Consider the following 13051-nt stretch of genomic DNA (forward strand, 5'->3'; position numbering starts at 1 on the left):
TGCCACCATAAAATGTAGATGGATGTGGTTCTTGAAAATAAATGAAAATCCTTCTTCTTTTATATATATAAAATGTGTAAAATTAAAATACAGTGATAAATTAGTAATATTTCAAAAGTCTTTAAATGTACTAAGTTTCTAAATTCACACAAAAAATATTCAAAACAATCTTGTTTACAATTATATTCTATTTTAAAAAGATTCTAAATTAATATATATTTATAATAAAAGTTATAAAATAATTAATAAATGTCAAAATCTTAAATTTAATCTATTATGACAAATTCCTAAATTAAAAATATTTTAAAAATTAAATCAAGTTTCTAAATACAAAAATAGAAACTATTCTCAAACTTCATTTTAATATATTTTAAAAATTAGAAACAATCATATCCTATCTTTTCATAATATTTCTAAATCAATTTGTATTTTTATAATAAAAATTATTAAAAATATGTATTAAATTATAAATTAAAGTATTATATTATATTTATTTATAATATTATTTTACAATTTATTAATAATATAAAGTGTCATATATGCAAATATAATGTACCAATCCATTCAATCTACTAGATATTTATTTAAGTTGTCATTTACAATTCAAAAGTGAAAAAAAAAATGTTATATAGACCATCAAATTTCGCACCTATGTCAAATGCATCCATATCCATTTAAGGGTGAAATAAGGAAGATTGATTATTATTTTTACCAAAAGTGAAAGTATTCCCCATATTATCTTTATTATATAATTTTTGTTTTTGTTTTAAATTTTGCATGCACTACTTTGATTGCACAAATTTATAGGACTTCTTTTTTCTCTACTTTTAAATTTATTTCTATTGATTGCACTCTTATAAAATCAATTAAAGACTAAATAGTATCAATTCATTTGATTGCAATAAAACTACAATTTCTATGTTTTAATTTTTTTAATATTATCATAGCTTTCCATTTATAATAGAAATCGAAGAAAAAATATAAATATAAATTAAAAAATAATTATATTCACTTCAATTTTTAAATTTAAAAATCATTAATAAAAAATAAATTACAAACAAGCACTACTAACTTAACTAATTTATTTATTAAAAAAAATGTGTAAATCAATATCACCACTTCATAGCTATAAATAACGCCCATTAATTTAGTCATTTTGTATAAAGAAAACATTTAAAAACCAACCCTACTACTAGAATGAGCTAAAAAAAAAACATATGACATTATTTCTTTCTTGGAAAAAAATCATCTATATTTGAATTTAATAAGAATATTTGAAAATAAAATAAAATAAACTTAAAAATAATGGACTATGAATATGTACTACCATATCTTTGAAATAAAATTAAAATAACAATGAATTTTAATAATCAAACTATCATGTTTTGATTGACATCTAGAAAATCATTTCTTCCTATATTCTATAGAATAATCTATTGTTTAGTTTTTCTTTCCTGTAGTGGAAAACAATTGTTTACTTTGTGTGTCCTACTAGTACATCAATGAGAGTTTATTCTCCAATTTAAACGTTGTGCATGTGATGTTGACACTTGTATTATTTTTAAAAAGTAATGCTAAATCTGCAGACCTATATTGAAAGGGGCCAAAAAATATTTAGTTGTGTAAGCAATTACAAATGCTTCACATAGTTTAAAATCAATAGACCCCGGAGAGTAATGTTAATAACCATCTGTCAGTACTGCTCCAGATAAACATTATGTAAGTATCAGTCCTTGTTCAGAGGAACAACTAAACATTCTGTAAATATACAATCAAGAATCCTGCTACAAGAAAACCAACATATTATTTTAGCCTTGCAAATTACAAAATAGTTGAACGTTTATCCTAACACATGAAATGTACAATTCCATAACAAGAAATTCACAGAGCATCATGTACAATTCCAATATTATGAGTAATTTTTTGAGTTAGTGAGGCACGGAACTCAGAATGGACTTAGTGAGGATTGATGTATGGTCAAAGCTACATTGTAATCAAATCCATAAGACCCTTTGAATGGTTGTGCACACCTCACCATCACCCCTATGAAGCTAATTACCCCACTGTGAGTGTAGTTGGGTGGAAAAGAACTTCAAATTTATGAAAATTATATCTTTGTCATGGAAATAGGTTATATCTAACCCTTTGCCTTACCTATATTTTTTAGTATACACTCACTCACATTAGGACTTATCATGATAGCTTTAAAGAATGATTGTTTAAATCTACCAAGCTAACTAGTTTTAATATGTGTAAGCCTAACATGATGCATGGAATATTTCAAAGCTAGGTTAATTTTCTTGAAAGAATTATGTTATATATGAGAAATTTTAAATATTAAAATACAAATCAAATTATATGTTATATCTTGCTATCTTAGAAAGGCGGGTTTAGCACACCAATTTTAGAGTATTATTAAACAATTCAAATAAATAAATACCAAAACAACATCAAAAGTAGAGTCAATAATTTAAAATTAAGAAAGAAGATATTCCTAAATCAACATCTCGGACTACTAAGCATTATAAGTTTTTGGTTATACTATTTGTTCTTACAAGTGCTCCTCCTATATTTCATTGTTCAATGATTTTCATCTTTAAGTCATTTTTATTGAATTTTGTATTAGTATTTTTCATGATATATTAGTTTATATCAAGACATGGGAGAACCATTTACACCATGTTGATCATGCATTATAACTTCTCAAATAACATTAGCTTTATTCTAATCATTTTAGTATCTATTTAGACACGGATAGATGGAGTATTTGGGTCACATTGTTTCACATGAAGACGTAATTTGATTTGAACAAAATCAAGGTTACAATGGAGTAGTTGGTTCCTAAAACTATTAAGAACTTTATAGGATTCCTAGGACATTCTAGATACTATATAATATTTTAAATCATTATGGTTGCATAGCAATACCCCTCACAACAATTTCAAGAAAGAATACTTTCTAGCTATATGAGGTAGATATTATCATGCAAGAAGGTAGGTTGTGTCTTTCAAAAATCATTCATTGAATATTAAGAATCAACTCAAACTTATTTATGAGGACATATAATGATCTATCCTAAAATATGTTTTGGAGAAATGGTTATCCTTTGAAGAACAAAAAGAATGGTTGACTAATATGTTGGAATGTGACTTTGTGATCGTATATAAGAAAGAGGAAGAGAATGTAGTAGTTGATGAAATATCTATGAAGGATAATAAGAACAAGATATTATTATGTGTCATTTCAATATTGCAAGTAGATTGGGTTGAAGAAGTGATATTAGAGTCCAGTAGCAATATATTTTTGCATGTAATCTCATTTAACAATTGTAAAATTATTCAAGCAAATAGTTTAAGTTTTCTTGAAAGGGAGATTCTCAATGGTAAAAGAGATTATATCTATGCTAAAATCACACATCAAACAAAAGATTCTAGACAAGAACTCCATCGATATCTAACTAGATTTCACTTAGGATTTTTTAAGACATATCAATGAATCTAGTAGGATTTCTTTTCGGAATGGTTTAAAAGTGATAAAAAAAATTATAACAAAATGTCTAGTATCTAAAAAAGGTAAGATAATCAAGATACCTAGTATTTTGCAATCTTTAGGTATTCCTAGCTAATAATTAGAAGAGATCTCCATGGGTTTCATCACAAGTCTTCCAAAATTTTAAGGTGAAATTTTCATCATGGTACTAGTGGATAGACTTACTAAATATGTCTATCTTGTATGTGCTATCATATCCTTTTTTAGCAATGACAATCGTAAGGATATTTATGGAGAATATCAAAAAGTTACATGGCATCCCAAATGTTATCATTAGTTGTTGGTTTAACTATTTATTCATGTTGGATATAATTACACTTTACTTAAGTTTACTTAGGTACATGCATATCATAGTAGTTTGCATATGAGATACCTAGGGAGATGTGCTACATTGGGAGTGTATGTAGGAGAATTTCCACCTTTTATGGTGTGATCTTGTTATTACTCTATCATATCTATTTATTATGGAGTGATAATTCCACCTTCGGTGGGTGATCCACCTCATGTGGAATATTCTACCATTTCTCCTACCTACCCTTGCATCTCATTGAGCCACATGTCATCATTGTGTGTTCTCTTGTCTCTTAGCCTTGTCTTTATAAGCAGGCTCATCTACATTGTATGTAACAATAATCTTGATGATCTAGTTGATCACATTTTGCATCATTTATAGGAATACAGTTTATTCTTATCACATTTTGTTCTCTCTTATTTGTGCTTTCCATTGCCTCTAGCTCTTGGAAAATTCTCACATGGAATCAAAGCCTATAGGGCTTCTTTGATTAGTCATTTTGGAGAATTCATTTTTTTGGATTTGGGGATCTACATTTTTTGGGGGCATCCTACAGCGATTTGGACATCACAGTTGAGTCCAGGAGACCATTTCCATGAAATTTGACTATAAATTCAACTTATTTTGGAGAAAATCAATTTTAGAGGAAAATTTTAACCTATAAGGTTGTACAGTATAGCTTTTTGAAAAAAAATATATTAATTTTTTCTGTGAAATTTTAATTAATTTTCATATTTCTATTTAAATTTCATAGTTTTTTTAATATTATTGTAAAAAAAAAAAAATTAAAAATTATATTTCGTGGGGGGGTTCCCCACCCCCCGCCACCGTACTATCCCTACAATTCTGCAAGTCCTACAACTCGTACTTCCACCACTGGTGCCATCCTCCACCATGCACCGTTCATTTGGCGCCACTCGTACTCCTCTGGCAATTTTTCTGGCAATCCAGGCTCCCCATTGTTCTCCCGCCTCTACCCGAGCTCCTCCTGGCCAGGGCACGCTCCCTCTGTTACAACCCATGGTTTCCCCGTTGTCACCCGTGGTTGCTCCACCTTGCCTCCTAATGGCTTCCTGTTACATTGGTCGCACCGCCTCCAGCTTCCCCAACAAATTGCCACGCGGTAAATATTTTTTCCTCACAGCCCCACATATCCCTCTCTGACTAGTCCACACAACACCCAGTTAACGCCAATTCAGCGGGCCACACAGGCGTACGGCAGCCCAATTAGTACCCACCTGTTCGCCCATTCTATAATCTAGTCAGCAAACACATCATTGTACGACACTTATCGAAGACCGCCACATGTCATTTTTCATACGCCCATCCCAGGGGGTGCGACAACCATTTTAACGAGCATATGGTCATCAAATTTAATACATTGAAATGATGACATTAACACACATCAGTACTTTTTGAAATTTTTGACCCCCTCTCCAATGGGCTTTTCAGTTTTGCAATCAAAATTCGGAGGGCCATAACTTGCTCATATTTGCTTCTTTTTTGGTGCAATTTTTTTTTATTTGGGCTTAACTTTTTGTGCTCTTCGTAGTGGTGAAGGAATTTTCTAATTTTGATGGACGGATTTTTCAGAATTCGCATATTTTCATGATTGTACTTGTTTAATCTTCAATTTTGCAACTTTAGAGGCTTTGTTTGGGGTCTCATACGACTTCCTTTTCAGGTGTCATTTTTTTTAAAGTGCATAATTTTTTTTCTACTTTCATAATCTACCATTATTTTGCAATGATTTTGAGTAGAAATTGTACTTTCAGTATTCGTCATTTTTGGCCTATTTGGTACTTGTATTTTGCTTGGATCTCAGTTTAGATCACTTGCAGTATTTGTTGGAGTCTCTTATAGCCTATTTGAGGAAGTTGTAAAGTTGAAATCAGAAGTCCACTTTGTCTTGTTTTGCAAGTGGCCCATTATACACGCACTAAGTATAAAGTGTCAAATCATCATTTGGGGGGCGGGGGGGGAGGGATTTCTTGTTTGAGTAATTTGGGGGGGGTGTCTTGTGTGATTGTGCCTCTCTCTATCTTGTTTTTTTCAATTTGGTGCTATGGGTTCTCCTAAATTTGCTCCTTTAACTCCACATAATTATGCTTCTTGGAAAACTAAGGCATGGAGTAAATTAATGGAAAAAATGACTCATTCATTATGTAAATGGAACAATAACAACACCACCTGATCCTAATTCTCAAATTGAAAGGCTCACTAAGAATGTTATGGCACTTGGAACTTTCAGAAAATATGTATCAGATGACCTCATTTTTCACATTGATAAGTGTACTACAATCAAAGAGGCTTGGGATATTTATGAGAAATTGTATGGACAACTCATGACATTGAATCCCAAGGATTTTGATACAATCCAAGATTATGTCACAAAAACAAATGAGCTAAGGGAAAAACTAAAGGATTGTGGCATTGCAAAAAGGATGATCAATTGGTTTATAACTTGTTGGACAAGCTTACATCAGAGTATGCAACCTTTGTATCTAGTTTTCACACCCATAGGTTAGCTCAAGGTTCCTCATACACTTCTCCCTCCTTTGATGCATTCATGGAGATGTTGATTCTTGAGCAATCTAAGTTGACTAAGATGGAGATTCTCAAATCTTCAAAGTCACAAGCTTTGGTGGCTAATAAGGGGAATCAAAGCAATCAAGAGAAAAAAAGAAAGAACCAAAAGCAACCTAAGTCTAAATCACAACTAGATGGAGCACAATCATCCTCTCCACAACAAGGTGATTCTACATCCCCACCTACGAGGAAATCATATAAGGGCAATTTTTTTGTGCATATTGCAAGAAGTTGGGACATGATGAACAACATTGTTACAAGAAGGATATTGATGAGTTGAAGCATCTTCTTGAGAAGAACAAAATCAGTTTGCCTTCTAGAATGTCTATATCGGCTTCTTCTTCCAAAGAAAAGGATAAAGGAAAGGATCACTCTTTTGGGACAGATAAAGGAAAGGGACAAGCTCTATGTGCTACTACAAGTCATGACTCAAGGAGATGGCTTCTACATTCAGGGGCTTCTCATCATATAGCATCTTCGCAGTCTATGTTCTCTTCATTTGAACCTTGCCACATGTCGCAGATTTTGATGGGCAATCATGCATATATGGATGTGATTGGGAAAGGATCTATTGTCATTGGGGATAAGTCCTTCAATGATGTGTTGTGTGTACCCCATTTGATAAACAGTCTTCTTTCCATCTATCAAATCACACATGGGGCAACTAGGAAAACTGTGGAGTTCACACATGATTCAGTTATCATTAAAGACTTGGAGACTAGAGCTATTAAATTGTGACTGGGGTGGTTGATCATACATCTCGATTGTACTCCTTTTCACATTTTGGTCCTATTGATGAGGTTGATTCTTCACATGATGATTCAGATTTTGAGGAGAACTTTGGGTACTTGAACTTGGGGGTTCTCACATACGACCCCGTTCTTGAGCCTTCCATTTCATCTCCTCCTCTTGATATCATATCACCTATTACACCTGATGATGCAGCTAGTGCGATGTTTTTGTCTTCTTATGATTTAGTACAGCAGGATGTTCCTTGTCTTCCAACTTCGGTTGATTGGGATGACTACTTGATAGACATTGCAAGCTTGTTTGTGGAGTCCTACATTGCATATTTAGAAGACATCATTGATGACATTCATCTTCTCTTTGATGAAGATGATCCTTCTTTGATTGTTGTGAGGGAACACTCTGACCCTCTTGTGCATTCTCTACATGATCATTCTTTCGAGGTTGACATGATTGTGGATACTTTTGTACAACAGTTGGAGAATGCCTCTTTATCTTTAGAGGAGACATGCGACTCTTTGGATATTATTCTACATTCATCTCCACTAGATCTTGGAGTACCTTTTTCAGCAGTGTGGAGCAGTTCAACACCTTTAGAGGGGGTAACTTTCAGCATCAACATGGGGACACTTGCGCAGTTTTTCAGAGATTTCATTCATCATGAGTTTTTTTCCTACATCTTCCCTTCATGATTGGGGAGAATTCATGTATACACTTTTGTTTTTGTTTCTTCCTAAGGAGAGGAATGTTGTTCGATGTTCATGGAGCAGTTTCTTCATTCATCTTCGAGCTTCTACCATTGGTGCAGATTCTACCTTGACGGGGGGCTACTTGGTCTCTCTTCTTCTCTCATATGGGGGGGACTTTTTCCTCACATGGGGTTTTGTCCTTCTCATACTTCTTTGAGGGTTCTTTGTATATAGTTTTCATCACTCTTTTAGGGGAGGGTTTTTTTCCATTAGGTTTTTCTCTATTTCCTCGCTTTATGTGAGATTGCATTAGTTTGCGTGCATTTGCATTTGTAAATGTGTACCTAACATGGCCTAGTAGTTGGGACCCATTTTGCATTGATTAGTTGCATTGTAGACTTAAGTGCATTCCCCTAAGTTGCACTTAAGGGGAGGTGTTGGTGTAATTATTTATTCATGTTGGATATAGTTAAACTTTACTTAAGTTTACTCAGGTACAAGCATATCATAGTAGTTTGCATATGAGATGCCTAGGGAGATGTGCTACATTGGGAGTGTGTATGTGGGAGAATTTATACCTTTTATGGTGTGATCTTGTTAGTACTCTATCATATCCACTTATTGTGGAGTGATAATTACACCTTCAGTGGGTGATCCGCCTCATGTGGAATATTCTACTATTTTTCCTACCTACCCCTACCTACCCTTGCATCTCATTGAGCCACATGTCATCATTGTGTGCTCTTTTGTCTCTTAGCCTTTCCTTTATAAAAAGGCTCATCTACATTTTATGTAACAATAATCTTGATGATCCAGTTGATTACATTTTGCATCATTTATAAGAATACAGTTTATTCTTGTCACATTTTGTTCTCTCTTATTTGTTCTTTCCATTGTCTCTAGATCTTGGCAAATTCTCACATTAGTGATTATGATCTTGGATATCTACTGGTAGTTATTGGGCAAATTTATTATCTTGTTTGGGTACTCAACTATATTGTAGCTCTTCATTCCATCCCTAGATATATGGGAAAACTAACATAGGCAACAAGTGCTTAGAGAGTTATCTACATCTTTTAACTTTAGATAAGTAGTCTGAATGGGTGACTTGGTACCACTAGAAAAATGGTACATATAAAACTTCCTTCAATTTAAGGCTTAAAAAATATCCATACTTATTGCATTATATGGATATCATTCTCTATCCATCACATCATCATTGAAGGTTACACCAAGAGTTCTAGTTATGGACTTCAAATCATATGAATCATCAAAACAAGTAATTTCAAGTATCAAAGAGAATTAGGCCATGGAACAAAATCAAATGAAACAACATGCTAACGAGCATCATAGTGAAAGGAAATTTGAATTGAAAGATTAGTTTGTTTGTTTTTTTTTGAGGTTGCAACCATATAAAAAAATGTCCCTAAAACAACAAAAGAAGAATAACAAGCTCTCACCTAAATATTGTGGTCCAAAATAGAATTATAAAAATTTAGTAGTATAGTATACAAGTTTCTATTACCTCCAAAAATAAAAAAATATCAAGTTTTTCATATCTCATGTTTAGAGAAGATTATTGGTCAATGAATACTTGTGTAGAAAATGTTACTTGAGCTAGGTGAAGAGACACAAGGGTTTCACTTAGTGAATCTGGGTTATAGCACATGTGTTCATGGCATAGTAAAGAATCCCCCTATTTTCAAAAAATATTGCCCTGAACTTGTTTTTTGTCACCCCCTCCCAATACACAACCTGAATTAAAAGACCCCCTATTTTTCCCAAATATTATATTTTTCATAGCTCGAATTAAAAACCCCACTATTTTCATCGATAGACAATATATTGTACCCTCATTTTTGGGATATTAAACCCCCCAATATGAATGCACCTGGTATAATATTGCCTAGGCAGTGAGGCCTAAGCAGTGAGGCCTAGGCAATGAGGCCCCGATGTGAAGAGGGGGGAATCATCTTGTTCAAATTTTGGGTTAATTCTCTAAACACACAAAGAAGTTAAGGGCTAGGACAATCACAAAATACATCATTATGTGGATAAATTTTCCTATTGAAGATGCAACATGATAAGATGAAGATTTGTGCAAAACATCCAAAATTGACCAATTTTGAGGACAATGCTTGTGTGAAGGGGATGGGCATGCTACACCCTTAATCTATGGTATGCATGTTAATATGTGTAGCTAACTCATATTTAGAATGAACATTAATTGAGTTATATAATAGTTTACATAATCTTATAGTGATAGTTAAATTGATCTAAGTGGCATATATATATACACCTTCTTATCGAAGAATTTGGAGTTTTCCCCCTCTAAGTTGCTTATTATTACCAAATATTATAAGTATTTGTATCATATTTAATATTATATTCTTCTACGTGCAGATAATTTGAATCCATCATTAAAAAAATACATAGTAAGACAAAGGGACATTTCCATATTGGGATCTTGGAAGGGAGTTCTTTCATTAGAATAAAATCTAGATGTCAAGGTCGTACAAAATTCTTGCATACTTGAAGAAATGTGAACCTCCTTCAAAAGTCCTAGCATAATGAAAAACATTATTGAAAATCATGAAAAAATAACTATTAGCGACCAAGTTTATCTCCATATCTCGTCCTATAGGCCAAGCTTTGTGAGGCCAATCCTCTAGAATTCTCAAATTTATTTTGACCCCCATGAATTTGCAGATAAAGATATGTCTCCAATAAAAGAATTATACCCTTCGCCGCTAAAAAAACAACCTTAGGGATCTAGGATCTTTTGTTTTTCTGATTTATGTTGACTTACTGCTAGATCAATAATAGAACTCACTACATTAGCAGATCTGCATAGCAACCAAGCATATCTTGTTTGAAGCAAGGATGTGAGGAACTTAAAGGCATGAAGGTTTGTCGTTCAAACAAGGTTGAACAACTAATAACTAGGAAACAACAGAATGCAAGAAAATCAAGAAATCTTAAAAGCTTAAACTCAAATCAAGTATTGTGAAAAGTTCATCTAGACTCCAATCCTATATATATAGTCAAGTATTAAGCCTGGATCCAAATGAATGAGTAAAACAAGTATAATTTTAAACTCACGTCAACAATTATAATCTGTCTTGCCTAGAAAGATTACAAACCCCTGAGTTTTTTGTAGAATGGATGTTTCAGGACCGTTGTTAATGTCCTTTCAATATGACGTCTCGCATCCAACTGAGTAGAAGTAGTTTTAGAAGGATTCTCACATGTAAAGCTTCAATGCTTCTACTCTTCCTGAATTATGTAGTGCTACCTAAAATAGAGTGATAAGCTTGTAAGGTTTCAAACCTAAGGAGAGTTCAAGTCATTACATTCACCTCCTTGTGTCTGCTTCATGCAAGAATTTTTCAATCTGAAATATTTTGAAGTTTTCTCTTTCCCTAGCCACTTGGACATATGACCAGTGAATTGGAGTTTATCTAGCAGATTATGTTCACAATTTTAAAGCACCGAAAAGTCTAGAATCCCAAAAGCTTGTAGTATAGATATCTTATATATTAATTTAGAACGTTTTTTTTTTACATAAAAATTATTTTATTTTACTTAAAAATTATTTTAGAATTATTTTGTTCAGTTTTTATTTGAAGAGGTGTTTTTATTTCTTTAAGGGTTTTTTAAACAAAATTTTAACTTAAAAAATATTTTTTTTATTTTTTATTTTAAGAAGAGTTATTATTATTTTTAAAATATATTTTATTAATATTATTAAATGAAAATTATTTAAGAATTATATTATTTTATTGAAATTATTTAATTTTTTTTCTTTGACGAGTTATTTTATTTAGGAAAAAAATTATAAAAATTTTATTTGAGAACATATTATATATAGTTTGGTTTTTAAATATATGTCATATGTATATGTAACAACATGAGACTCCTTGATATTGTAAAATGTCTACTAACATTAGTAATTTCTTGAGGGTGAATCCATAGATTATGGTAAAAATTAAGTACTCATATAGCTTTGTATATGTTTCCTTCCACTCCCACTTGACATCATGTTATATCTTGCTATAGTTGATCTGCGTACTGATGAAATTTGATAGTTCATCTCCTAGTCAAAACTTTGCAATGGAACAAGAGGACACATGCAACTATAACCATATTTACTACTACAAGGTAGCCACTATAAACCTTCTAGAAAGGGATATTACTATTGCAAGGTAGCTAGCAATAGAAGGAGAAATGACTTCAAAAGGAGAAGAAGCTCTTCCATGAGAAGAAAATGAAGAGGATGAAACCTGGCAAGAAAAGAAGACTGTATAGAAGAGGAGATTGTGAGAGAATTATATTCAAAAGCTATAATTGTGGCCTATGAGGAGAACATGCAAGATAGAAAAGTAGATAATGTAGCTATTGAATCTTTCCAAGATATGGAAGATATTGTAACAGTTATCCTTTAGCTGCACCTACCTTGCCTTTTAGAAGTTCTAAGGTTTTGTGTGCTAAAAAACCATCTCTTCTTTGACCACCATCTAACTTTGTAAGCAAGGTTCAGAAATGGAGTGGGAAATCCATGGGTAGCAAACTCTTTGTTTTACCTTCTGAACCCATGAACCCTAGGATCGCACGCCTCAAAGAAAATGCCTTTTTTGCACAATGGTGTGGTATATGTGGGAACAGCAAAGAAATAATCTCTTGGTGGATGACCTCATTTAAAGGTATGATCACAATTAGCCAGCTGCAGAAGGATTTCATTCTTCTAGATTGTGTTGACTCGACCCTAAAGCAAGCAATCACGGAAGGTTGCCCTTTGTTTTTCCAAGAGTCGACATTCAACTATATAAATTGGAAACCAGGCTTCGACCCAGCGAATCATAGATTTGAGAAATCCCCTATTTGGTTGTCTTTAGTGGGTCTCCCATCTGAGTTTTGGTGCTCGGAGGCTTTGTTAAAAATAGGTGATGCTTTAGGATACCTAGTGGGTTTTGAGGAGGATTTTCTGAATGGTTTCAAAGGAGATGTAACAAATATATATGTGGAGATTGACCTTAAAAAAGGCTTCTATAGCAACTTAGAAATTATTTCAGATATGGGTAAATGGAATCAGAGAGTGACAAGGATGGGGAAGGGAATCCCTGGAAAATGTATCCTTTGGAACCAAATCATCAAAAACAGCTCACTAGCAGCTTCATTGGGCACT

General features: G+C 32.7%; 1 protein-coding gene across 2 annotated transcripts in view; it reads right to left on the bottom strand.

The window, feature by feature from the left end:
* Positions 1-1574: 1574 nt before the first annotated feature.
* LOC131038360 (uncharacterized) overlaps positions 1575-13051 on the bottom strand; it is a 40031-nt gene continuing 28554 nt past the window's right edge. Inside the window, exon 7 of one of the 2 annotated variants that reach the window (XM_057970771.2) lies at positions 1575-1781. In XM_057970771.2, the coding sequence (XP_057826754.2) occupies positions 1773-1781 (9 nt within the window). In that variant the 3' untranslated portion in view covers positions 1575-1772. Of the gene's footprint in view, positions 1785-13051 lie in introns of both variants that reach the window. The other variant, XM_057970769.2, reaches the window with a different exon arrangement.

Source organism: Cryptomeria japonica, chromosome 10, assembly GCF_030272615.1.
Source record: "Cryptomeria japonica chromosome 10, Sugi_1.0, whole genome shotgun sequence".
NCBI lineage: Eukaryota > Viridiplantae > Streptophyta > Pinopsida > Cupressales > Cupressaceae > Cryptomeria > Cryptomeria japonica.